The sequence below is a fragment of the Polyodon spathula genome, chromosome 23 (genome assembly GCF_017654505.1).
Source record: "Polyodon spathula isolate WHYD16114869_AA chromosome 23, ASM1765450v1, whole genome shotgun sequence".
NCBI classification, from domain to species: domain Eukaryota; kingdom Metazoa; phylum Chordata; class Actinopteri; order Acipenseriformes; family Polyodontidae; genus Polyodon; species Polyodon spathula.
The window spans coordinates 22,827,245-22,855,202 of record NC_054556.1 but is presented as its reverse complement, the minus strand read 5'-3'; the positions used below and the strand labels follow the sequence as shown (position 1 = coordinate 22,855,202).

At 38.3% G+C, this 27,958-nt stretch overlaps 1 protein-coding gene across 3 annotated transcripts in view; it reads left to right on the top strand.

Annotated features, from left to right (window-relative positions):
• LOC121297979 (zinc finger protein 704-like) overlaps positions 1 to 27,686 on the top strand; it is a 36,174-nt gene extending 8,488 nt beyond the window's left edge. The window contains exons 3-10 of one of the 3 annotated variants that reach the window (XR_005947251.1): positions 15,921 to 16,027; positions 16,480 to 16,709; positions 18,250 to 18,350; positions 19,328 to 19,598; positions 20,213 to 20,317; positions 21,740 to 21,861; positions 21,950 to 22,287; positions 23,803 to 27,684. Coding sequence is in view for 2 of the 3 variants with exons in the window: in XM_041224637.1 (XP_041080571.1) it covers positions 15,921 to 16,027; positions 16,480 to 16,709; positions 18,250 to 18,350; positions 19,328 to 19,598; positions 20,213 to 20,317; positions 21,740 to 21,861; positions 21,950 to 22,061 (1,048 nt within the window). In the remaining variant the exon portion in view is untranslated. Of the gene's footprint in view, positions 1 to 15,920; positions 16,028 to 16,479; positions 16,710 to 18,249; positions 18,351 to 19,327; positions 19,599 to 20,212; positions 20,318 to 21,739; positions 21,862 to 21,949 lie in introns of all 3 variants that reach the window. The other 2 variants (XM_041224637.1, XM_041224638.1) reach the window with 2 other exon arrangements.
• The last annotated feature ends 272 nt before the right edge of the window (positions 27,687 to 27,958 follow it).

Here is a 27,958-nt window from a genome sequence, read left to right as displayed (position 1 = left end):
CCCTAATTGAATATGTTAAATGCAAAGCAAAAGTGTGGTAAACTGTATTGCTCAGTGATTTTCTTGTTGAAACCTGCAGGAGATTATATCCTGACTCTGGTTTGATTGAATCTTCCCAGGGGGGTTTCTGCTTTGTCTCAGCACATCATACCTTCCAGAGTGTAGATCTCTGACACTGGCATGATGCCATTGCAAAGGAGAAAAAAAAAGTGGTGTATGAAATAGGAAACATCTTACATAACACCACAGTGTGTTTTGCGAGTGCTGTAACTGGAGTAATGTGCTTACATAATCCCTCGTAATTACTGTTATGACTGTAACAAAGCAGAGCCGTTACTTCTTGTAGGACTTTAGTTGCATAGCAACAACATATTTCCGAACCCTATTGGTCTGTCCAGCTCAATCTCATCATTATTTATTGTTCTATTAACTTTGTATATTCTAGCAACAACAGCTGGGGGATTTAATTCTGCAATATTATGAACTCGTAAGGAAAATTCCACAGGAAACAGATATTATATGTTGTAATGTCTTGGTGAGTAAAGTTCTTGCTTTGTACGAGTGGGAAGGCTGTCCACAGTCCATTCAGCTTGGAATCAGCAGGTATACCAACAAGCAATGGATATGGACTGGGTGGACTCGAAGCTCAGATCAACTAGAATGTGTTGGATTTAGCCCTGAAGTTACCAACAAAGAGCAACCATTTGATTCTTAGTGTGCAGCTAAGCAGCAGCCCAGCTTGCCTGCCCAATCAGGACTTCAATTCTTCACCTCACACTATACTGTCTCAACACTAACATGCTGTCTATCTACCAGACCTGCGGCATTCCCGATAGTTATCTGTTTTAAAGGGGCCAGTCTAGTGCAGAATTGGAAAGTGGTGGTTCAGGTATAACAAGTCTCCTATTTAACAGCAGTTAAACACACACCTTTATATGATATTCATTCTACAGACCTTCTTGTTTCCTTGCCTGGATTCCTAATTAGGACTCTTCAGCAGTCAGAAAAAATAGCAGGGTTAAATATTTAAACACCCTCAGGAAATGAACCTGGATCCTATAGGCATTATATCTAATTGTTGCCTTGGCTGCTTGGGGTAAAGGTCTCTATAGACTAGGGGTCTCCAACCCTGGTCCTGGAGAGCCCCTATCCAGCAGGTTTTATAGGCATCATCAGTGACTAATGATTTGGAACACCTGTTAATCTTGATTAATTAAACCAATAATTGGTTCAATTAAGTAACTGAGAGATTGGTTGAAACGAAAACCAGCAGCCACAGTAGCTCTCCAGGACCAGGGTTGGAGACCCCTGCTCTGGACATTCTACCAGTAGGGGTCACTGTTGCAAGACCTGAGGGATAATACAACAGAAATAGTAGTCTGTAATAGATCACTAGAAACTTGAGCCTTTTTATGGAATAACTTCTGATCAGGCATGGTTTAGTGGGACATAAATTATTTTAATGCTGAGCAAAATGTTTACAGTGTGATATAATATCATACATATACAGGAACTGAAATGCCCCTCCAAGGTATAAGAGGATCCAACGATACATTCAACTGAACTTTCCTGCTCAACCCCTAATAGGATGTTATTTTTTTGTATGTAATTTTGTATTTAATTTCAGCTTGCCTTTGTTGGACTTGATGATTTTTGTAGTAATCTTGCCCATCACGCATTGCTGTGTTTAAGATAAATTAGTGGGTTCATCTGATATTTACTGCAGTCTGACCACAGCTTCTTCCTCTTGTCCTGGGACCTTGGAAGTACTGTACTCCCCTGCAATACCCTGGAGGTGCATGATTAATGGGCTTCAAGTTAGACAGCTCCTGCCTAACCACACTTAAAATAAACCTTTCCACTGTAACTATCAGCCAGTGCAAATGGACTGTGTTACCCTATCGATCACTATTAGCTGAGCAGAAAGCGTTAATGTGTGCACCCTGAATAGATCTGATCCGAGCCTGCAATAAGTACTCTGGATGAATCTTAGATGGCTCTGTGAGATCATTCTTTAGCATTGCTACTGTATAAATACATGTATTACTATGTGAGTACACTAAAAGTACAATGCAAAATGAAACGTATATTGATTTTTAACAGTAATCTATTTATGCATTGATTACTGAAGTGGGTGCATTGCATTGATTACAGGACAGGGTTGATGGTTTTTGAAAAGCTTAGCGTGTTCTGCCTCGTCTCTCTCCATTTCAAAGTGCAATGAGATGTAATGTCTGTTGGTTTGAAACAGCGTTTCTGTTTATCTGACATGTTTCAAGTCAGTCACGAGGGGTCTCCTTGGTGTTGTCTCCATTTCACATACTGTAGGCTTGGGAAAGGAAAACAACACACACAGACACACACACAAACAGACAAATTACAATTTTCTTCCACTTTAAAAAAATACTTTGCTATGCAGTTCTTAGATGTGCGAGCTTGTGTTCTATTGTTGTTTTGGCTTAGAAAATAAAAGGTACTTTTTGTCTGAGAACAATAGTGGAATTTTTTTTTTTTTTTTTTTTGCATATTTCTTCACAGGTAAAGCATTTGAATGTTGTATCAAACTCCTAATGCAGGCATCATTTATTTCAACTGCTTAAACAGCTTATAAACAGCTTTTATATGTAAGCCTTTTTTTTAATTATTATTATTAAGCTGGGTTCAAGCACAAGGTTAAATAAATGCTTGCTCACCCACAGTATGACTGTCGCTCATGCTGCAAAATTATCTGTTCCTTTTATTTATTTCAATGCTACATACATTGTCTTTTAATGGTAATTTTGCTGCACTTTTTGTATAACGTTTGTCATGCCTTTCCCATGCTTGCGCTATACATTTACCAAACGTTATCATGGTTTTCACCATGGTATACCATTGTTTTGTTTACCATGCCGTTCTATGCTTTGTGTGTTCACTGTATTCGCTTTGCTATGCTTTAACATGGTTTAACTATATCATGTAATCAGTCTGGATTCAATTCCACAACCCTGTTTAAAAGATTAATTCAGGAATAGAAATAAGACTCCGATTGCATCACAGTTTCACCCTGTTCAGCTAGATTAGCCACAGTATATCGGTAACAAGCCCAGGTGTGTGATTAAAATCGTGCTGAAATCAGGAATGGATCAAACTGCTATTACATCATTTTTTGCATGGATACTTGACCAAGGGTTAATTATTGGATCTCTAGTGTAATTATCGTCTACATATAGGTATGGCTTTGTCATCATGGACTTGGACTTGCCTTGATACAGGGAACTGCAGTTTATTAAGTTTTGTGTTCTATTTAGCTTTTAGAGCTATTCTAAGTGAGTTCTATTGATTAATCCATTACTGTACTTCTAAGCAGCTTTATTGATGGGGCACTAACATCTAGGAGTAGTCATTGTTAATAATATAATTTATGGATTTAGATTTTGTACAGTAATTCTGCAAACTGTCAACACTGCCCTGCTCTAAAATAATACTAGTTGGGATTAGAATAAATGCATTCATTTATTTTGGTATCATTTATTTTTGTATGTTTTGTTGCCAAATCATTGTGTCTTCCTGCTGACCAGCTGTAGTCTAAAGAAAGCCTCACAAATCCTTATGTCTCTGATATATCAAAATATCTACTAGCCTGGTCCCAAGTAAATGTGACATGTGAAGTAGTTAATTGGTTAGCCCACGTTTTTATATTTGTTTACACCACTTTACACTAGGGGTGGAATTCAGGTTGTTCTGTGTTTAATGTTTGTGTTTGCACTGTCTCTAATGTGTGCTGCCATGCTAAAACTGGGTGTCGATTTCCAGTTTGGGCCAGTTAAAAGCCATGTTACATAAATGATGTACGTCTGTGCTTACTGTTCAGGGTAATTGCATACTTGAGAAAGCTGGCCACATTTCTACAAATAAAATACATCTGGAATGTGTGGAGGAGTTGTTTCCCTGGTTTCTAAATGTCCGTTCTGTTTTCTGAGAATGATAGTGATTCCTGCACAGCAGGTTATCTTCTGTACAGACAAACAGGGATATGGACAGCTGCTTTCTCCAGTCTCACCCTGCATCCTAGAAATAATATTGAAATAATATTATCATAATAATAATAATAATAATAATAATAATAATAATAATAATAATAATAATAATAATAATAATAATAATGACATTATTACACACTTCCTCTTTCAGAAATATCTTAAAATGTAATTATCATCTTAAAATGGTTTCTAAATCATTGACTACATTATCCTTCATATTATATACTGCATATAAAATATTCCTGCAGTGTACAGCTGTACAGTGAAAGTAATGCAAAGTATAACTACTGCACCATATCCTGTTCAAGTTCAGCTATGGCCAAAGGTTTTGCATCACCCTATAGAATTAATTAATTTTGCTGCATAAAGTCAAATGAAACATTTTGAATAATGGTACGTTAAGATATTGATTTACGTACTGCTTTGTAGTTTTCCAAAAACTGACAACAATTTTAAGAAAATCTAACATGAAATACTTTTCTACTATTATGGCTTCTGGTAGACTCTGCAGTATCATTTTGTAGTTTCTTTGGTTACATGATGTTAAATAAAAGATCTAAATTATGTTCATATATAATTTTTTTGTTTTTGTTTAATTGCCTCAATCATAAAATTCTAACCATTCTGGCCATAGCTGTAGGTCCTAATCTACACATCTATACAGCTCAAAACAAAGTACAAGGATTTTGTGTGCGGTCTGGAGAGAACAAAAGACTGGACTGTCGATGGATCTGAGGACTGGAGGGAAGCACCCTCTTGCAGCGAGCTTGGGCTGGGAGCTGTAGTGTACTGTAGCATCCTGTTGTAGAATGCAAGGCAGAGCCACTGAACCCAGAAAAGCTGTATGAGAAGCATAGCATTTTCAACCCGTTCCGCTCATGTCACCCACCCCCTGCATCTTGATGACTTAGAAACCTGGTCATCTATGTTTATCATAACCCAAGTGTGTTTTATTTTTCTGAAATCAAGCCCGGCTGTTCGCTAGCCCGCGGTTAACGACGAGGCTGTTTACTTTCCCTCTTGCAGCAGATGATCAGCGTGTGCAGCACCACACAGAATGTAGGATTCAGTTCATGCAACTGCACCCCGGTTGAAGAAGCTTTTTGTTTACTTTGGTTTGGGAAGAACTCCAGGGAGTCTTATTATATAAGCAATAGGATAATTTAGCCAGGACTTAAATCTTGTTTTTTTGGTTGAGATGAAGGCATTTCTTAATAACTGTAGGACATTGTCAGCTGTCTTGCTGTCGTGCTGTCTTGAGCTAGCTAAGATATATCTATTTTTATATATAAGCTCATTTTCTTCCTGTATACCAAGAAATGTGAAAAAGATTGTGTGAATTCTGAGAATGGCTGTTTAACACCTGAAAACATGTTTATCCTTTTTAATATATCAATTTCTCTGATACATATGGTTTGAACATGTGGTTAAAATCTTAACACTCTACAGATTTTTTTTTCGAAACATAAGCTTAGATTTCAGCTCTTGAAGGTTACTTTCTTTGTGATTGTTTATATACACCATCAGAGACCAGGGGATTTCCCTTTTAGCTTATCAACAATTGAAGCGACAGCAGTAATTGCAAGACATTGCCGTAGTTACAGAGCCTTGTTATTGCTACAGCCTTTCACTGTTCTTGTGCTCTATGGCTCGAATGTGATGACATTTCTGACCAGTCAAGATTATTTTTAATGGGCACTACAATCTTCAGTTGTGTCAGTGTGACACGGAAGGAAGTGGGTTTCGCGATTTGTATTGCTGCAAGGCTGTGGAAACAGTACAGCAACTGAACAAACAGTGGGAGCTATTACTTTAGCATTGTGTTAGCATAAAGTACAGCATATGGAATGGGCCTTACTTAAAGTTAAGTGTAGACATTCTGCAACACATATATTGCAATACATACATGTTTGTAAGAAAAAGGGGCCACTTTCATTAAAGTTCATACTATACAACATACATGAAATATGCATTTTACATGTGTTTTTTATTTTTGTTTGTTTTTTTAAGCTGTGGAGGTAAATTTCATGCAGTACTGGGAACAGATTAGTGTCTGTCCATTTCCATGCTAACAAAATTTCTGTGCTATAGAGAGTTAACTTCTCTGACAAGCTTGATAGTCCGATTGTAGCAGCTGTTTCTAGCAAGACTTTTATTATTTCCTAACTGCTTGCGGCATCAAACTGCTGGAAACGTAGTGTGGTGTGTTGATTATTCATGCAAGAAGCGTTTCAAAGTCTAGCACTGCTTATGATATAGCTCGAACACCAATCTCATTGGAACTATTTAGAGTTTTTATTTGGTGGATCTTCCAAAATGCAAATAATGATCTGCACTTTGCCAGCAGCGACATTTTCTATATTTAGATCTTGTGTTTATGTGAACCACAGCAGCTACAGGAAGTGTCTTTTTGTGTGTGTGTGTGTGTGTGTGTGTGTGTGTTTGTTTATGCCTCTGCTTGCATCTTATTGGCTGAAGGGCACTCTTATACTGAACTTTGTAGCTGGGTAGCAACTGTCATGCTATTGGTTAGTCTGTTTCTATAGTTACGGTATAACCTTGGAGTTTTAATAGACTGTGAATAAAGTAATTGTTTGCTTTTTTGGTTTGGAAATATCTTGCTGCTTTCATTTTGTATTTGCATAATGTGGACTGGAATCTGTATAAAGTAATTTAAAGTGGACTCATTGAGAGAGAATTGAGTCTGAAGCTGTGATCGTTAAGGTTTGCTTCTCTTCAGAACACCCACTTTCGCACAAGTCCCCTTTCATTTTACAGACTTCACTTTGACACAGGTGAAGACACAACATTCTAGGTTTGTTGAAAGTACTGTAGGGGGCCAATAACTAAACTTACAGTGTTGTAGATAAATGGGAATTTTAAATCTGCACATCTTTCCAGTGCCCGCTAAACAGTATAATAGCTCCATGGTCTTTAAATGGTGCTGTGCAAAAATGATCAGATGCTTGCACATTTAACTAAGTAAAGGACAGGACTCGATGTGAACTTACAAGTGCAGAGGGTTTGGTCTGTGGCCAGTATGCATTATAAATTGTAATAAATATTACCAGCATTTCTGATTTTTTTTATTTTTATTGTATCGTCTATTAAGTTAAGTTAGTTATGAGCTTCTTGTTCATAGTGCTTGCATTGTTCATGTGGATCAATTTTTGTTGAAGAGTGCAGATTTGAAAAGGACAGTTTGTTCAGGATCTGGTTGACAGAGAGCTGTGTCGCGAGGCTGGATAGAGAAAACTTTTGGAAATGTGGTCAAGCACAACAAAAGGCCTCCCTTCATTGGTTTATAATAGGTTTATAACCAACCTGGGTTATTCTGTCCATCATTGTGATTCATATAGATTAGCTGGTCGGTTTCTTTGTCTTCACAAAGAGTGAAACACAAATTGTCCTTGGCAAAACCCCAAATTATCTAAATAAATGATTAACTACCTCTAGTAATATGCATAATCTTAGATCTCAGACTGTTCTTAGTTTGCCAGTTCCTCGGGTTTGTAATTCAATTGGAAAAAAAGGCATTCTGTTTTCTAGCTCTGTGGTCCTTTGTTTGTTTTTGGTCAAATTTGTTTATATTCCACCTTCTTGTCCTTGAAAAAGAGATTTTAAGCTCAACAGGATTTTCCTGGTTAAATTGAGGTTAAATAACAAAAAATTAATGACACCTGATACAGTAGTAAACCTGTTTACTTTTTTAAAGAAACTACAAATGCAAGTATATCATTTTAAGTCCCAGCGTCCACTAAACCTTGGCTTAATAAAAGTCAAAGTTACTGATAAACATTTTGTAGAGCAACACAATCCAGCCTTGTTCCGTCACTTTTATTGAAAAGTTGACTAGCAAGATTATTCCTGTGAAAAATGGTTACTATAAAGTACTGTAAACAGGGTGGGTCATGACATCTGGGAAGGAGAACAAATATGTTTTCTGGCACTTTCTCAAATACATGCAGATGTAATAAGTAACTCCCAAAAGGCTTGTCTTTCGAATCTCTGAATTTTAATACCATTAAGAGAATGGGCTTTTAACACAGCGCAGTACAGAACTAAAGAGATACATGTAATGAAGTGCTATTGGTCTGTCTGTCAAGTGCAAGTCAAAATTATCAACAGGTATTCTTAATACAGTAGAAGACTTTATGTGAGAGATCATTTATACACCAGTTGTACGATCCCCCGCATCTGTTAAACTGTTAATGTTTCCATACAGAATATTGATCCAGTGCCTGTCTGCTTCCTCAAGGTTAAACACAGCAGACTTAATATTCAACTGAATAAACATCAGAAAGATAGCAGCCAGCGTTGGAGGAATTTTCCACTTTCATTGCCCAGGAGGGGGTGTTGATGTATTTCAGCAGACATGGTCTTAATGTTTGTGACTGAAAGGCATTAAGACACAGGCGCAACTGTTGCAGTTGATTACAGTGAGCCAGTTAGCTGGCTTAATTATGAGAGGGGCAGTAATACCTGTTGAAGGTGAATGTATCTTGTGAATAATGAGACATCTGCTTCAATGGAAGTTGCTATAAGGTTTTCAATGTGTAATAAAGGAGTTGTATAAAAGGTCACTCTTGCAATATGGGGTTTGTTATTAAAATAAGAAACACTGAGAAACCTTTTTTCTATCTATGTGTTGCATGTTTTGGTATGTCAGCAATTTTTCATACTGAAGTCTACTTCCTAAAAATATTAAAGGAACTGTTATTATTTTTAATGGCAGGATGCAACAACATTATTAGCTGACTAGGTTTTTTTTTAAGTACTGAAAAAAAAATTACAAAAAAGTAACCTATTGGCTGTAACCAAGTAACCAAGGCTGGCTTTTTTTGCCTAAAGCAAATTTAGCTGTTTTTTTAATGTAATATATTTATAATTTGTGCTGTCACTGACGGAAACAAATTCAGGTACCCCAGCTTCTCCAGTCAATACCCAGACGGGCGTAAAGTTGTCATTTAGGAAAAAGTGTGTTTTGGGTGGGGGTTGACTCAAGCAGGGGTGAAATTACAGGCATTATTATAGACTGAGTATTTTTAAGATTAGGTAGGTAGATATATTTACAATTAGGCATGCTTAAAATGCAAAGGCAGAGCACAGCACACGTCACAATTAAGAATCAAGAAGTGCAGTCCATATATGTATTGACTGGTGAAATACAGTCAGAGTTGCTGCAGTATGTCCACTGTTTTGTCATTTCAAATATTTCCACAAAAAAAAAAAAACATTAAACATTAAAACTACAGTGTGCAGTGCAAAAGCACATCATGAAAAAAAAAAACGTACTGGTGAAAAACACTAGAATAAGAGTTGCTACATTTAAATATATAAACACATGACATTTTTGGTCCACTAAAATAAAGGGCTTTGCATAATATAAAAGTTTACTGCAGTATAATAGCATAGCACAAGGCAGTAAAGGATAGTAAAATCAGAAATCTGCATGATAAAAGTGAGAAAAATCACAGTGCATTCTGCAGACAAGCTCATGAAACACTTTAAGGGCCCTGCTATACTACAGCAATCACAGCAATTGTCCAGTACAGTAGTTCAGGTGTGTTACAGTAAACAGTAATGTTCAACAGGCTCACTATTAATCCCACTGGTCGAGAACTGTATCATCTCTTGTTTTCCCCAGGCTAATTGGCAGACTGCTAGTCTGTAGGAGTTAATGCTAGCTCTGTGCCAAAGTTTGCGCTTGTTATTCTGCCTGTATTAAAGCTGCTGGCTCTGTTCCATCCAATTGGAAGGCTGACATTTGATCAACCCATTTCTGCAGAGTCCTGGCTCACTCTGCTGGGCTGTTTATTTAAACCAGCTATCAGTTGACACTTGCAGGCACGGGGACTGCTGCAACAGTTCTGTGCTTGCACCAACCTCTGCTCTGCAAATGCTTCCTTTGTAAATAGAGTGTCTCCCACAATGTTGCATGCATTCTTCATTCCTCTTTCTCCAGCTTCACTTCCAGCCTTTCCCTGCACATTATACACTTACTTGTAAAGAACACGCTTTAAAGATTTAAATGGAGTACAGTTACTGTACTGCATGTTGTTTGTATTGCCTCCCCTTACTGTTTATCTAGAGCACAGTTAATCCAGAATAACAGATTTACATATCCGAGAAAACAAAAACTATGTAGTTTGCAGGCCAGATCATGCAACAAGGGCAAAATGCTTTTCAAATGCCATAAGGTTTAACAGTGATAGCATGCAATACAATACAGTACCCCTGCCAGACCACAGGGCATGCTTTGCACTGCTAACATCAAAACAAAGTTGCAAAATGAAGATTACTTTAAGGCAGTACTGCATTTTATCAGGAGTGAAATATTCACTAGTGCAGCTAATAGAAATGGCAGGGATATAGTGCCATTGTAAGCATGCCTCTTTGGATAAACACGTGGCTATAGAGATGTTGTGATTTAGATTTAATCTAGGTTGTAATGGAAATATCGACTGATCAATAAGACTGGAAAAATTTCACTTGGAAACTCCAATGGACCACTTGGTGTTGTAATTTTACTGTGCATGACTGTACCGGCACTGCACTGGAACTCAGTTGCTTGTGGGGTATTTTCAGCCTTACTCAATTTCAGGGTTGCCCAGCTAAAGAACATACATACATGCACGTTACACACACACACACACACACACACACACTCACACACACACACACACACACACACACACACACACACACACACACACACACACACACACACACACACACACACACACACACACACACACACACACACACACACACACACACACACACACACACACACACACACACACACACACACACACACCTCATGACCAGTTATATCTCTCTGAATTTTTCTGGCAAGGAGCAGTCCCTCTGCTCTGCTCATTATAGATTGCCTGTTCCTGCCTTTCTCTAAACACCCCCTGCCCTACTCTAAATATACATAGCAGTGCAAACATCTCAGGGCCATAATAAGCTCAGAAAATAAAAACATTTTCCCAGTGCCGTTGGGCTCTTGACACAATCTTGAGAGGTTTTCCAGTTCGAATTTATTATTTTAATAAGTCATTGTGGCACTGCATCTATTATCCTAATAAAAATAAAATAGAAGTTTCTAATTGGCTTGTCTTTATGCCCTTATTTCAGATTAGTACGTCTCTGCTTGGAAAATTATCATTTTAGTTTATTACAACAAACCTCTTAATTAAATGGTTTTGCGATATTTGAAAGTTGACCCAGATAAAAAAAAAAAGGTTTTGGCAGAGTCTAAACTCTAAGCTCTGCCAGATACTCTGCTTGGCCTTGCTTGCTGCCTAAACCAGTTTGTTCTGGTTATGTTTCAGAGTCTGTGGGTGGGGGGTGGAGGAACAGCAAAACAAATTCTTAAAGTCACAGGTTATTTTAAAGCATGGCAAAGCACACATTCGGTAAAGCATTGTACAAACCGTGATGGAGCATACATTAGATTTAGGTTTACCTTGGTATTTTTGCATTGCATTTTTGCAATTTTATCATGCTTTTTCCATAGTTTACCCTGGTTTGCCATGTTTATTAATGTGCTTAACTATACCTTGTTATTCTTTCCAATGCTTCCCTATTCTTTACCATGCTTTCAATATGCTTTATAATGTTTTGCTGGGCTTTTACCATGGTAAACTTTTATAAGGAGGTACTCACCACCAAAACCACTGGAGAACGTCCCAGCTTTTCAGAGGATGAAACAGACATGGCATGGCAACAACTAAATTGCAGTCTTACGCAAGCCAACAGGGCTGAATTAAGGTACAGTTCACTGTAATCAGCACTACCCATAACATTATATTAGACTTCACATTTTAATCGAGGGGCCGTGCCGTTGCCATAGCTATAATACTAAGTAATGGTCCAGTTTGATCAAGTCCAGGCTGGGATTTGTGCTCTAATTTAGTAATTGTGGATTCTGTCCCACTGAAGATTTAAAGATGGCTTTGAGAAGCATTTATTTTAGTAGAGTACATGTATTAAAAACATCCCTCGGTCTTCAGTGCATGGTGATGAAGTTCTTTTAGAAACAAAGTGGGATTGCTACCAAAGAAAAGCATTGAAACCACACATTTTAATTAAATGCTTGAATTGTTTATATCAGTAAACAATTTGTCCCTGGAGCCATTCCTCCCTGGCGTTTCACAGTCAAACTCTGATGAAAGTTGACTGCAGTACAGTTCTGCATTGAAAGCATTGCAAAGTAAAGTTATGGCACACACAAAAACTATAGTTAACAATGGTAAATCCTGCTGAGTACTGTACGTTTATGTTGTATGAGCACAGTGAAATTACACGACATGCACTTATTTTTATAACCCAGTAACACTCGTTTTTAATTATTATTATTATTATTATTATTATTATTATTATTATTATTATTATTATTATTATTATTATTTTAATAGCCATAGCTGCTTGGCCAAATTTTAATAAAATGCTCAAAACCTTGATATGTGCTTCTTAATTTATGCTGACCTCATCCCCAGTGTTAGAAATATGTTGCAATGCATATCCTGATTTTAACCATAAATTATGCGGACTACAGCATGTGTGGTGAGTAATACAAGGGTCAACAACAGTGATTAAAATGAAAAGCAAATGAAAGTGGTGAATTTAACCCATTCAGTGTTAAAGGGTGTTTAGTGTTGAAGGCTGTTGAACTGTGCTCAGTGTTGAAGGGTATTGAACTGTGCTCAGTGTTGAACAGTGCTCAGTGTTGAAGGGAGTTGAACTGTGCAGTGTTGAACTGTGCTCAGTGTTGAAGTGTGTTGAACTGTGCTCAGTGTTGAAGGGTGTTGAACTGTGCTCAGTGTTGAAGGGTGTTGAACTGTGCTGTGTTGAAGGGTGTTGAACTATGCTCAGTGTTGAAGGGTATTGAACTGTGCTCAGTGTTGAACAGTGCTCAGTGTTGAAGGGTGTTGAACTGTGCTCAGTGTTGAAGGGTGTTGAATTGTGCTCAGTGTGGAAGGGTGTTGAACTGTGCTCAGTGTTGAAGGGTGTTGAATTGTGCTGTGTTGAAGTGTGTTGAACTGTGCTCAGTGTGGAAGGGTGTTGAATTGTGCTCAGTGTTGAAGTGTGTTGAACTGTGCTCAGTGTTGAAGGGTGTTGAACTGTGTTCAGTTTTGAAGGGTATTGAACTGTGCTTAGTGTTGAGCAGTACTCTGTGTTGAAGGGTGTTGAACCGTTCAGTGTTGAACAGTGCTCAGTGTTGAACTGTGCTCAGTGTTGAAGGGTATTGAACTGTGCTCAGTGTTGAAGGGTGTTGAATTGTGCTCAGTGTGGAAGGGTGTTGAACTGTGCTCAGTGTTGAAGGGTGTTGAATTGTGCTGTGTTGAAGTGTGTTGGACTGTGCTCAGTGTTGAAGGGTGTTGAATTGTGCTCAGTGTTGAAGGGTGTTGAACTGTGCTGTGTTGAAGTGTGTTGAACTGTGCTCAGTGTGGAAGGGTGTTGAACTGTGTTCAGTGTTGAAGGGTATTGAACTGTGCTTAGTGTTGAGCAGTACTCTGTGTTGAAGGGTGTTGAACAGTGCTCAGTGTTGAACTGTGCTCAGTGTTGAAGGGTATTGAACTGTGCTCAGTGTTGAACAGTGCTCAGTGTTGAAGGGTGTTGGACTGTGCTCAGTGTTGAAGGGTGTTGAACTGTGCTGTGTTGAAGTGTGTTGAACTGTGCTCAGTGTTGAAGGGTGCTCAGTGTTGAAGGGTGTTGAACTGTGCTGTGTTGAAGTGTGTTGAACTGTGCTTAGTGTTGAAGGGTGTTGAATTGTGCTCAGTATGGAAGGGTGTTGGACTGTGCGCAGTGTTGAAGGGTGTTGAACACTGCTCAGTGTTGAAGGGTGTTGAACTATGCTCAGTTTTGAAGGGTGTTGAACTGTGCTTAGTGTTGAGCAGTACTCTGTGTTGAAGGGTGTTGAACTGTTCAGTGCTGAACAGTGCTCAGTGTTGAACTGTGCTCAGTGTTGAAGGGTTTTGAACTGTGCTCAGTGTTGAACAGTGCTCAGTGTTGAAGGGTGTTGGACTGTGCTCAGTGTTGAAGGGTGTTGAATTGTGCTCAGTGTTGAAGGGTGTTGAACTGTGCTGTGTTGAAGTGTGTTGAACTGTGCTCAGTGTGGAAGGGTGTTGAACTGTGTTCAGTGTTGAAGGGTATTTAACTGTGCTTAGTGTTGAGCAGTACTCTGTGTTGAAGGGTGTTGAACCGTTCAGTGTTGAACAGTGCTCAATGTTGAATTGTGCTCAGTGTTGAAGGGTATTGAACTGTGCTCAGTGTTGAACAGTGCTCAGTGTTGAAGGGTGTTGGACTGTGCTCAGTGTTGAAGGGTGTTGAATTGTGCTCAGTGTTGAAGGGTGTTGAACTGTGCTCAGTGTTGAAGGGTGTTGAACTGTGCTGTGTTGAAGTGTGTTGAACTGTGCTCAGTGTGGAAGGGTGTTGAACTGTGTTCAGTGTTGAAGGGTATTTAACTGTGCTTAGTGTTGAGCAGTACTCTGTGTTGAAGGGTGTTGAACTGTTCAGTGTTGAACAGTACTCAGTGTTGAACTGTGCTCAGTGTTGAACAGTGCTCAGTGTTGAAGGGTGCTCAGTGTTGAAGGGTGTTGAACTGTGCTGTGTTGAAGTGTGTTGAACTGTGCTCAGTGTTGAAGGGTGTTGAACTGTGCTGTGTTGAAGTGTGTTGAACTGTGCTCAGTGTTGAAGGGTGTTGAACTGTGCTCAGTGTGGAAGGGTGTTGAACTGTGCTCAGTGTGGAAGGGTGTTGAACTGTGCTCAGTGTTGAAGGGTGTTGAACTGTGCTCAGTGTTGAAGGGTGTTGAACTATGCTCAGTGTTGAAGGGTGATACACTTTGGCTGTTCTCTTTATCTCCCTGAATTTGCCTTATTGGCTAAAGTATCGAAAGTTCTGCTTGCAGTGTGCTGAAAGAAACTCTCGCTGGGGTGGGTTTTAGCTTTGGTGTCGTTCCAAATCAAACTGCTGAAAGATTGCGAGCAATGTTTGCGTTGGAAACAGACTGTGTGCCAGTTTACGCCACCACTACCACAGACTTATATTAGACAGACATTCGAGCTCTGAAATGTATTTAAAGAAGTTGGTGGACCTGATTTTATATCTTGAAGCAAAAAATTTTTTCTGTTTGTTGCTGTTCTTTTTGGTAATACTACTGCTTTTGACAATGCTGAAGACCTTCCTGCTGTAAGTGTATCTGACTTTTTGTATAGCTCACTTCTTCAAAGCATGTCTGCTTTCAGCCAGACTTCTGGAGAGCGCTTCAGTTACCCAGCATGCCATAGTATCAGTGTAGCTATGGGACTTGAGTTTGGCAGTGATTAGACATGGCAGTGTGAGACTCTGGCACTTGTCTGCTGTTGGCTCCTCCAAGTCTCTTCAGCCCTTTCAGGTGACCTTTATTCTTGACCCTCCTGCATATAAATAGGGTCTGTGTCACACTCTGGACTCGTGCCCTCTTGTTTAGACTGTGCTGAGATGTTAGACAAACAAAGTGATTTAAAACCCAACACACATGGGCCCAGGGGGGTATGGGCTCAGTACACTTTGAAACAGTGGGTTGTTAAATAATGTTTTTGGTGTTTTTTTTTTTTTTCCTTCTGTATGTATGCAGCTTTTCCAGACTTGCTAAGTGTGCCAACAACATTATAGAACAGCTTTGTGAATATCAAACTTTATTTAGTCCATTAAAACTTTCATGATAAATTACTTATGAGTTAATGCTTTGTGAGTGATAGGACCCATCTGTCGTCACACTAAAGTTTCCTTTCTGCCCTCCTGAAGGAAGCATGCTGAGTGGTACTTTCCTCTGCAGTGAAGTGGTCCGCATTTCTGATGAGGTCCATTACCTAAGAGGTTTGTGTTTGTTTGTGTCTTTGTTGCAGGAGGCCGTTGGGTCATGCAGACATGGAGGTGATGGCAGCTACAGTCCTCACCACCCTCTCCACCAGTCCGCTGGTACTTAGTCCCCCCTATGGGACTCCAGGCACAGGTAACATGATTCTGAACCCCAACTATACTGTACAGAGGGCAGATTAGGAGGTTTAGTGGGCAGCCAGTCAGTCTTTGAAGTTCTGGATAAAAATAACAATTCTTAGTATGCAAAGATGTTATCTTAAGCAACGAAAGTGTTGATAAGGCATCAGTAATCAGCGTCGTTTTCTGAAATAGTTTTCCGTACGCATTCTTGGTACAGGTAGGTAGTAGTGTGTGATAGATGAACCTTGTTTACAGTCTATGTAGACTTAAATAATAAACTAAATCCATCAACATTCATAGATACTGTACTTATTCAATGAGTGAGGATGACTGGTGGTTTGTTTACATCCTCATGAGTGAAACACACACAGCCCTATAGTGCATGTAGGTTCATGGTGTATACCATTATTATAACCAGTAGAAAGTAACCTAAATTATTAATGATAGACGTGTGAACACTTCCAGATCCCTGCAGTCGAGGGTGGAAGGAGGGCCTGTCTGCCAGCTACAGCAGCTCCACTAGTGGCAACTGGAGCTGGGATACTAGCGACCAATCGGTCCCCTCCACTCCCTCCCCGCCGCTCCCCGCCGACTCCAACAAGAGCTTTCTGCTGTCCTCCCAGTCCGACGACAACATCGAAGAGTCCGTGACCACGCACTTCCTCTTCGAGGACCCCATCCCCAGGAAGAGAAAGGTGAGGCAGAGCCAACGGCACCAAGTCAGGCCTTCGCTAGGTGTTCTTTACATGATATATTATATCATGATAGAGGTATGAATTGTTTGTATCGTGATGCAGGACCGAAAGCACAAGCTCATTGTAGCTTACCAAGTGATTCTTGAATGAAGAAGTGCATTTCATGAATACATACTCTCCTTAACTCTTAACAATATAGTCCATTGAGTCGCAGCCTGCATACAGAACCGTTCCACCCCTCACCTTTTCCAGTCACTACACTGATGAAGCTATCAGCCCAACGCTTGTCTATTTGACCAAGGAGGGTATTTATTTATCACAGTAAATTATAACTGTTTCAGAAACTCCACCAAATCTACCAGCTTTGGCAGAACTTCTATATTAAATTAATTTGTGAAGGGCTGCAGTATTTACAATGCAAGCAACTTCAAGCTGCTTTTTATTTTTGGCAGTTTAAATGCAGGCCTGTTTGGACTCCTGCTTCCGAGTTGCATAATATACAGGGGGAATGTTGCACGCTGCACCCACGAAGGAAAACCACTCCTGCTAAGCACTTGCACCCCAACTGCACAAGTAGGACTTGTTGCTAATCAAAAGCCCAGAACATTAGGCTTATTTTTAAAACCACAGTACTGTAGATCCTTTTCAGTGTGATGCTGTATTGTATTCAAATGCTCAGGGCTAGAAAGTGAAATGTAACTGGCTGCTAGGGTAAGTGACATGCGTGGTGTTTATTCCACTTGAAACACATGTGTTTTAAAATTTATATATATATATATATATATATATATATATATATATATATATATATATGTGTATATATATATATATATATATATATTTTTTTTTTTTTTTTTTGTTGTGAAACACATGTTTAGACTTGTTCTGCAAAGCAGTAAGTTGTGGGAAAATCAAGTCTGGTAACACCCCTGCAATGTTTTTTTTTTTTTTTTTTTTTTGGAGTGGGGTGTTTGGGATGTTGAATCTTAAACTGTTAACCCCCTCTAATCTAAAATAGAATTATAAATGGTTATGATTAATAATACTATGCCACATTTCTGTAGTCAGAAGAACTAATATAGCAGGATTACTCCTGTTGCTTTAATGAGAAACTTGGGTCTAAGTGGTTGCCTTCAGAGAAGGGTTATACTGCTGGTGATATACTAAGCCATTTGATGAGAATCGATTCAGTAATAGGTATGACTCTGAGAACAATCACACACTGCTTTGACACTGTAGAGGTGATACATTTTGTCACCTGAGCAGTCTTGGTGTTCCAAGGTGTACCACTAGGGGGTGTCATGAACAGTAGCTCTGCCTCCAACTCATCATCGGTATGATTTGTTCAGAAAAGGAAAAACAAATGCAGTTACCAAAACAGAAATCAAATACAATGTATTTAGGGGGGTTGTCCTCACCGTTGATTGTATTGGTGATTCTGTGTTAAAAAGATCCCAGAATGAGCAGTTATCTGCTGTATTCCTGGACTCTCCCAGCAAGATGTTAAAGGCTGGGTATTCCTGTTTTTTTTTGTTTTCAGAACTCTATGAAGGTGATGTTTAAGTGCTTGTGGAAGAACTGTGAGAAGGTCCTCAGCACCTCATCAGGAATTCAGAGACACGTCCGTACTGTCCACCTCGGGTAGGTCCACACCAGTGCGTCCTGTCATTGACACAGCCATGATCGTTCTTCATTAAACGTGGCAAATAAAATTCACTTCAGTCTGCTTTACTTTAGCAGAAAGGGCTGGTTTGTACAGAATCACAAAATTATAGGCAATACAAAACTTTTGGCCACAGCTGTGGGTTGAAAAGAGAAACCGTAGCTACGACTACTACAGCGAGCCTGGAAAAGATATTCAAGTCCCTGTACAGCTTGATAATCTATTGTAACAGCCATACACTAGGGAGCAGCACTCACATGGGCGTCTCTTTGCTGCTGACACTGCACTGTATGATAATCCTATTCCAACAACATTGCTGACACTGCTTGCCAGTCCATGCACAGTACTCTGCTTTCAAAAACTCTGCTTAGACACTGATGACCCCTGCTGGTGAGATGTTGAGGAAATGGTCCTGCAGTGGGTGGATCATGTTCTTCGCCAGAGATGAAACATACTGTAGCTCACTTCTGTAGTGCATGTCAGTTTATTTTAGTCCTATGTAATTCTTTACCAGAGAAAGATTGGTTAATTGACTCAATTATTAACACTACTACATACAAAACCATTAAAACAGACCACAATATATTTGTTCCATCCATGTCCTTAATTAACAAATGCATCAAATTAGAATTCAAGGATTGAGACGTCATTTGAAAAAAAACACAAAAAAAAAACAACTATATGAGCATAATTTAGATCTTTTATTTAAAATCATGTAATAAAACAAATTATAAACTGATATCGCAAAAGTCTACAGGAAGCCATAATAGTATTATAGTTTTTCATGAAGTACTGTATATGGAACACTACAAAGCAGAATGCAATCCAGAATGTAACGTAACATTATTCAGCAGGTTTCATTTAACTTTATGAAGCAAAATTAGTTAAATTCTATAGGGTATTTGGCCATAGCTGTTTATACACTGTATTGTACTGTGGCGTTTTCCTCTTGCAGGCGGAATAGTGACTCGGACTACAGTGATGGGGAGGAGGATTTCTATTACTCTGAGATCGAGGTGAACATGGATTCACTGTCGGAGGGGCTTTCCAGCCTGACGCCAACCTCTCCCACCTCCACGGCCCCCCATCCCCCTGTGTTCCCCCTGCGGGAGCTCCCCCACTCTGAGCCAGCGCTGATCCGCCCCTGGGGAGGCAAGACGCTGACCCCACTGAGCCAGTCTGCTCCCTCCACGCTGTGCCATATCCGCACTGATCACGCCTATCAGGTACCGCCAGTCATTAATTCACTCACTCAGTCATTCTCTTAACATTTTAATGCACTGTATCGCTGGCCACAACAGCCACTGAATCCAGTCCTGGTTCTTTCGCTGCAGGTTATTCCCAATGGTGTGGTTGTTTGTTTTGTGATGTAGATTCACGTGGGGTTAAGCTGTTATCATATGCTAATTTAGCAGGTCCCCTTGTATAGTTCTTCCTGAGAACGTATGTGTTGAATGTAAAGTAAAACCATTAGAAGCTGCTCCAGTGTAAGGCAACATTAGCCTCAATGCATTACGGGCTGAATACTCAAAGCTGTATCGAGAAAGGAGAAATGCACCAAATAAAAAGCTACCAAACTAGAAAAAAAACACCTAGTCCTTTAATTTAGGGGCTTCTTAGTAGTCTTGAGTTGGTTTTATATTTAATTTTAGAATTGGTGTTATGATGGTGTTTTTTTTTTTTTTTGTTTGTCTTCTTCACTGAAGTAAACTGCTTGGAGAGTCCACTTATTTCTTACAGTTTCAACACACAAACTCATTAGATTGTGTGTTGAAAGTTGCTGATTAATTATATTTGAATAAAACACATTATTAAAAACCTGATCACCTGTATTTTTCAGGCCACTGTTCCTGTTAGCATCCCTGTATCTTCCAAGTTCGTACCTAGTGAGAATGGGATCAGTATATCCTGGCAGTCCCCTCCTGTCATATTTAAAGGGTCACCGGTGAGCAGGCAAACAGTTTAACACTCTGTGTGTACTGTACGTGTGTGCATGCGTGTGTGCATGTGTGCGTGCTTGCGTGTGGGTGTGTGTGTGTGTGCGCGTGCGTGTGGGTGTGCGTGTGGGTGTGCGTGCGTGCATGCGTGTCACACAGTGTGCACAGGCATTAATACTGTATTAACAATAAAACAGATGTGTTAATTTAGCTAAGATTTTACCACATGCAAGGATCCTAGCAAGTTAAATTAAGAGGAATTTAAAACCCAAGCCGTTTGCCATTTCAAATTACTTTCAAAGCCAAGAAATATATTACTTTATCTAAACCAAACAAAGAAAAACAAAAGGGATATTAAAACAATGAAACATCTATCTGCACAGTACCTCAAATTCTGTGCCGTAATAGGCTTCAGTATTTTTAAGTGGCAGGACCTCAGCAGTGAGATGATATCCTGCTGCTGTACGGTGGCACTCTGAGAAAAAATTAGTCGGAAATTAGTTTAAATCCATGTCTGACCTAAACATGAGCACTTAAAGCTTAAATACAAAACATCAAGAAGCCATCTCATGTGTTTTTTCCTATTTAGACTTTTATTAGCACTTGTTACAGTGTGTGGTCTAAATAGAATGCTTAAAGAGTTTAATTATAGCTGTCTTGTTTGTGAGGGAAGTAACACAGAACATAACTTTTCTTTATAATGAATTTCTCACTCTCAATATAACCGTACCTTTTTCAGCCCATTGGTAACAGTTTAAAAGAAGAAAACCGTGCTGCACTTTTAGTTTTGTACATTCCTGAGGTCAGGTTTTTAATATAAAATGGAATTCAGTAAATAATCTAAATGTTTTCTGGCATGAAGTAGCAATAATCAGGGTTCTATTTAATAAAACTCATTCCAGAACTGGAATGAGGGCAGGACTGCCTCAAGTCATGTAATGTTCTCAAACTATCTGATCCACACTCTGGGGCAGTGTCATGTCATTATCAGTATTATTTATTTGTTAGCAGACGCCCTTATCCAGGGCGACTTACAGTTGTTGCAAAGTATCACAATACAAGGTATTACATTGCAGAATATCACCTTACAGATAAGAGCAGTTACAAAGTACAGTAAAATCAGTAGACAATAAGATTCAATTCAAATAAGAGCAAAATAAAGAATACAGTACTTTACTGACTGCAAAGATATTTGTTTATAAGACTAAATTCCATTAAGAGCACATAGTATGCTGGATATCATGAGACATGTGGAATAAAACAATTAAAAAAATTGAATGACTCCAAGTAATATGCAAAAGTCTAGATTCTTGTATTTCATTAAGAAGTCCCATAAACTCAATAGTAAGGAAAGCTGACCACAGTGTACTGGATCAAAAGGGAAACAAGCTCATTAGTAGTCCATGACAGCTGTCTCCTTTTGCCTCCAGGGATCCATACCGCAGATCCGCACAGTCAGCATTGGGGAGAAGAGGCAGCCCCTCCAGCACACTACAGTCCCCAAGACACACACGGCTCTCCCCTCCGCACCCAAACCAGCCACGGGAACTAGGTAACCACAGTGGATCAAATAGCACTGTGCCGGGCTGCGGCGTGTTTATTTCTTACAGTAACAGCATTCCTGCTGTTTTTATCTTTAGGAAACCTCGCGGAGAAGCCAAGAAGTGTCGGAAGGTGTATGGCATGGAGAAGAGGGACATGTGGTGCACCGCCTGCCGCTGGAAAAAAGCCTGCCAGAGGTTTATTGACTGAACCCGTCCCTTTCTGAAGTTCCTTGCTCAAAAGACTTGCTCTACAGGCTGGTATTGTTAAACGCAAAAGCGGCAAGAGGCAGTGCGTGATACCTTTGACTTCAAAGCCACCTCTTTCCGATCCATCCATGTGCCGTCCTCCTTTGTTCTGTGGTACTCTCACTGGAGGAATCGTCACGGCTTTGGTTGGGTTTGAAATGGAAAAGGGATGCCAGCGCTGGATTCTGGTAAAAAAATTAAAAATACCAAAAATACCAAAAAAATACACAAAACTAAAAAATTATTTGTCTCGTTTGGGCAGCATTGTTTTGCTAATCTGTTAAGAGGAAGAAAAAAGCTAAACAGTACATTTAAAATAAATGGTTTGAGGCTTCTTAATTCACTCTTAATATTTTAAAGCATTTCTAAACTACTTTTTACAATTTCTTATTTTAAAGACCATGCTGTTTATTATATATAAAAAAAAAAATCAGACAAGCTTTTTATGTAAAATATTTGACTTTACTTTTTATTTTTCTAGTCATTTATTTAGTTAATCAAAAACAGTAAAGAGGCTCATTTGCACAAACCTTGCTAACTGCGTAGCTTTATCACTTGACAGTATTTTCTTTGAGATTGCTCATTGAATTCCTTTTTATACAGGCATTGTTATAAATTCTAGTTCAGATTAGCAGCACTGTTTAAAACGGTGCTTTTAAAAGGAAACATCACTGGACTGAATTTGCTTGTATTACAACACCATGTCTGGTGTTCTTTTACACTGTGCATACCTGTTTAATTTGCTTTTTTTTTTAATCAGTTTAGCTTGGATTTAGAAATACAAATGACAAGTGCTATATTACTCAATCCAAAGGGTTTTCTGGGAAGCAGGTCAAACCGATGAGGTTTTTTTTTTTTTTTGGTCACATTCAGATAGGAGGTATTCCGCGGGTAGGTGCAAGATGCTCAATGCTTGTCACATGTTCAAGACTTGGAAGCTGAGAGTTTTAAAGACATAGTAACATATCTCCAAATGGAAATCGCATCAAATGAAAGTCTGTGGTACCTTTAGTTACTCAACCACTGAAAAGTGCAGGTAGTGACAAAAGTTTGTTTATTCCAGACAAAAAAATACTAATGATTATACATATTTTGTTTAATAATTTCCATTACATGATGAAGCCTTTTCTTGGCCACACAGTGTTCAATTAGTAAGGAAGAGTAGCCTAGTTTTCATTTGTGTCTTTTAGAAACCTGTGTTGTTGGTTGAATGACCACCATTATAGGCAGATTTCATTGCCGAACGCAGATTTACAAAAATTATCTTGTAGTTGCCTTCAAATTTCAGAAATAGGATGGATCCAAAGAGATTTTAAGTGTTTTTTTCCTTGTATGTGGCATTTAGGACAATTTTAGTTCAGTGTACCAGTGGAGAGGCTATTCTGGTCAAGCCAGATTCACCTGAAATTCCAGCAGGACAGAAGGCTGATCTCTTAGTGCTTACACTAACCTGCATTTGCAAGTGTTTATTTGCTTCCCAAAAAGCCTGCAACGAGTCAAGACCTGCATGCAGCATAAAACACAAAGACAAAAAACACATGGCTGTATACAAAATGTCACTTTTTTTAGTAATAGATTTTTTGGGCTTCTGGGTTTATAGCTGCAGCTTCATTTTTATACTCACGTTTTCTTTAAAGTGATTTCTGTGGATATGCAGGTTAAACGTTTTTATGTACATTTGCAGCATGTCTTTTTTTCTACAGATTTTGAATTGGAGGAATTTTATTTACTGTGCTGCCTCCTGTCAATACTTGTGAATGAAGCTTTGATCTGTTCAGACGGTCCGGCCGTCGCTGAGATGCAGAGCACTGTAGAGGTCATTAAAAGGTGCACTCGGAATATACTGTGCAGTTCACATTCCCTGTTATCAAACACTAATAGCTATATATATATATATATATATATATATATATATATATATATATATATATATATATATATATATATAGTAAAATAATTACTCAGTCAATGTTATCAGCTAAACAACTTAAGTAGTTTCACACCACCTATATTAAAAATATCTTTTACTTGCATACATTAAATGTCCACTGCTTCTGTATACGTATAGGATCTTAAAAGATGTTTAGTGGCCTCCACAGATGCTGTTTACTGTTTTTAGAGCCTCACTGTCAGGTCATGCTCTGTACCAGTCAGCTCAAAGTTCCGTTCCTGTCTGCAGTTTTGGGGAAAAGAGCATCACCAATTTTGGGTAGAAACTTCAGCAAGTGCCATTGGGAAAGAGGAAACCTCATTAAATTGCACTAAGTTCTGCTGAACAAAGATATTTTTTTTATCTGGGGTTTTATATAAAGAAATTGAAGACAATGTATCAGAAATGGTTAATATTCACTACCTACCGTTGCTTGTTTGGATCAGTGATGAACATGGCTCCTCGCCAAAGCTATCGTTGTAAAAGATATGTTCAAGAAAAGTTCACATGTAAGGGATGTTGATCGTCCAAGACCAATCCCACAAGTGGAGCAGTGCACTCATTGATTGCTTATTAAAAAGCCACCAATGCAGCCAAGGAATAATCAAGCTAGCGGCTTGAGTCCTTTAAAAACTGGAAACATGGTTTTAAAATGTACACAGTTATTCTGTTGCAGTGAAGCTGGCAGGTTGTTCTTTACTAGGTTTTGCTGTTATTTGTACAGGCCACTGGGGTTGCATATCCCAGCAGGGCAGTGTGCTCCACTTTGTTCATCATATTGATAGTTACAGCTGTGGTAGGTGATGCGGTTTACTAACTAACAAACCAAAAATGAGTTTCCAAACATGAAACGGAGGTACTGGCAATTAACTATGAAAATATTTTTTATTACTCTGTAATGTTACTCAGTATTTGTACATGTATTGCTTTTAGTAGCGTTGCTTGGGTGATTGTTTAAGAAGTTAAAAGAATGCAAAGAACTTGTGAAGAGGATTTGTGTGTACCAGTGTATGCACACAAATACCATGTTTTGGAAAAAAAAAAAAAAAAAAAAAAAAAGATGAATGTAAAATGTCTATCTCTTTTTACCATGTGGCATTTTAGGAATGTGCAATCAAACATATGTCTTGTTTCCAGTGCCCAGCTGTAATAATCTGTCAGCTAATGAATGCTCCTAACAACAAAAAATTAGCTGCATGCAGTGTCTTTAATTGGACTTCATATCAAAGTGAAACTTGAAATCAGTGTGGTAATTGGATATTTGCCTCATTATCAACAGAATGGAATAATAAGAATGGTAAAAGCTGACAAATTGATTGTACTTCATAAAACAGACTCCTTGCAAGTATCAGTCTCCAATTATGGCCACAATTGGTTCAGGTATTAAGGAATATTGTGTTATGGTACCAATACCACCCCCTGCACATTCCTTGGCTCTGCAGTGTCTTCTTGCATCAGCCAGTTGAATTGAATTTGTTGTCTGTTGTGTACAGTCCAGAGCCCCCCGACTACAGAAAGCTTTAGAGAGCTGTTCCCACAGCTCATGAAAAACACACCAGGATGTTAAGCTAAACAACACCCAGTAATGTGTCAAAAACAGTTCAACCAGGATGCTGAGAAGTGATTTCTTTATGGCAGCTTCCCAATACAAGGGTTTCATATGGATTTTTTTTTTTTTTTTTTTTTTTTTTTTTTTATTGTTGTCAGTGTTACTGGCCTGGCTTCACTTCAGGCAAACTGACTGTATTTTTTCACTTTTTTTTTTCTTTTTTTATATAAAGTCAAGCAGAACTTTCATTACAGAGATGGTTTTTATCAGTTAAATGAGTGCCAAGAACCACAGATCAGGATCATCAAGTTGGCCTATCTGCTTTTTAGATTCTAGATTATTTTTTACTGTGTCGGAATACACGTTTGATTTCCTATTACAGCGCTATGATTGGGGGGGTGCTTTGGAAGAATAATAGAACTGGAATGAAGGCGCCATACTAACTTGTTGGCACATTCATAGACTACAGTATAGTCTGTAGTATTTGTCTGACACAGTCTTATGCCTGTAACTGTTGCTGAAGTTAAATTGCAGTTGTTTGTTTCTTTGAAAAATACCCCCTTACCTTGATGAGGGTTTTCTAAAATTGTGTTTTTATTTTTTCCCTTCTTGGGCAAGAAAAATAATGGCAAGAAGATTAAGCACCGATAAACCTGACCGTATTGCTAAAATGTTAAGAGATCCAGCGATACTGTGTTTTTGAAATTCCATCTCTGTCTGAAAGTTTTCACGACGTTTGCTTTTAAAATAAAAGTAGCAGTGCTGTTAGTTAACAGGCAAGGGGAGGGGAGGGAGGGAGCAGAAATTATACCAAAGGATTTATTTTAAAGCACAGTTGGCTTAAACAACTGTTTATTTTATTTACTAGCTAGTTTTCAAACGAAAGGCTGTTTTGAATACCCTTTTTATGCTACTGTATGTTAGATTCGTTAAGTACATATGATTGTTTTTGCCATGTTTTTTTTGCCTTGTTAACAGGTTTGTGCCTTATCCCCATTCTCTGCTCTTTGTGAAGTATCATTGTATTCTTAAATGAGTATGATTCTTCTAATAATAATAACAATAATAATAATAATAATAATAATAATAATAATATCCTGTTTCATTAAAATAAAATAGACCTGACCTATAGTTGAAACCGTCTGGTTGAAAATACTTCCCGCCCTCCTCCCTTGTAAAAGTAAGTTACTGTCTGTTTACTATTCTGAGGAAGAAACGCTAAAAGCACATGGCAAAATAAATCTTATGTTAACACTGCTTATCTCTCCTCTTTTAATTGCATACTATACAAATAAAAAGGGTGTTTTTTTTTTACTTGGCGTGTTCAATCTGCTTTGAATAACATCAGAATTTCTGTTTAAAAAAAAATGAATGTATTTCTTTTTTGTGTTGGAACTTTTCAATATGTTGTACTTCTGATCTAATATGTGAAAAACATAACAAACAAACAAAAAAAATCTGCATGTCAAAGTATTTTACCTGACATTGAAGCTTGTACCTTTTTTTGTTCTTTAATTTGATGATTCATGCAAGACAAACTTCTACAGGTGGGCAGGTCCATTATTAATTTCATTTTTTGCATCACAGGTAAAAAAAAATACAGTGAAAAAGTTAATTTCACATCAAGGAACATGCAAAATGGAATTATTTCCAAGTTTAAACAGACTCTTGAAATAAGTTAAACAGTTTTCCAACCAATCCAAGATCCCTGAATTTCATTACTCAGCTTCATACTCTTGTGAGATTCTCTAAGCAACTTCTCACAGCTGGCTCCTGTTATTTTGCTGGATTATCTTGTTTATTCATTTTTTTTTTAATTATCTTTTAAAAAAAAACCCTAGTGATCACAAACAGTAAAATGTACCAATGCTGTTCCATTTAAAAATGCACCATGAAAAGCACTATGTAATTGTGTTGATTTGATACAGCCCTGTAGCACAGTAGACTTTCTTGCAAGTTTCATTTTGAAAAAACATTCCATGACCTTTACATATTGATGGAATAACTATTTGCATAAACAAGTTTTACCAGCTTACAAAAACAAAAACGTGTTGCATCTTTTTTTTTTTTTTTGCTCTAATGCACTTTTGTTTAACAAAGAAAAAAAAACGCAAAGATTTTGTTTTTTTTTTTTTTTTTTTTTTTTTTGCTATCCTTCTGTTAAAAATTAAAACTTTGATGCAGAATAGCATTGTGTGAACATTTTTAAGCAAAATGCGTGTGTGTGACAGAGGATGGCTTAGTCATTACCCACATGATATTCAATAAGCTTATCTATTTTGGGGGGGGGGGGGGGCAGTCAAGTTGTGTTTTTACTATAATTAAGCTACACCACTGGTTATGGACAAAATATGTGGGATTGTTTTTTTTTTGACAACAA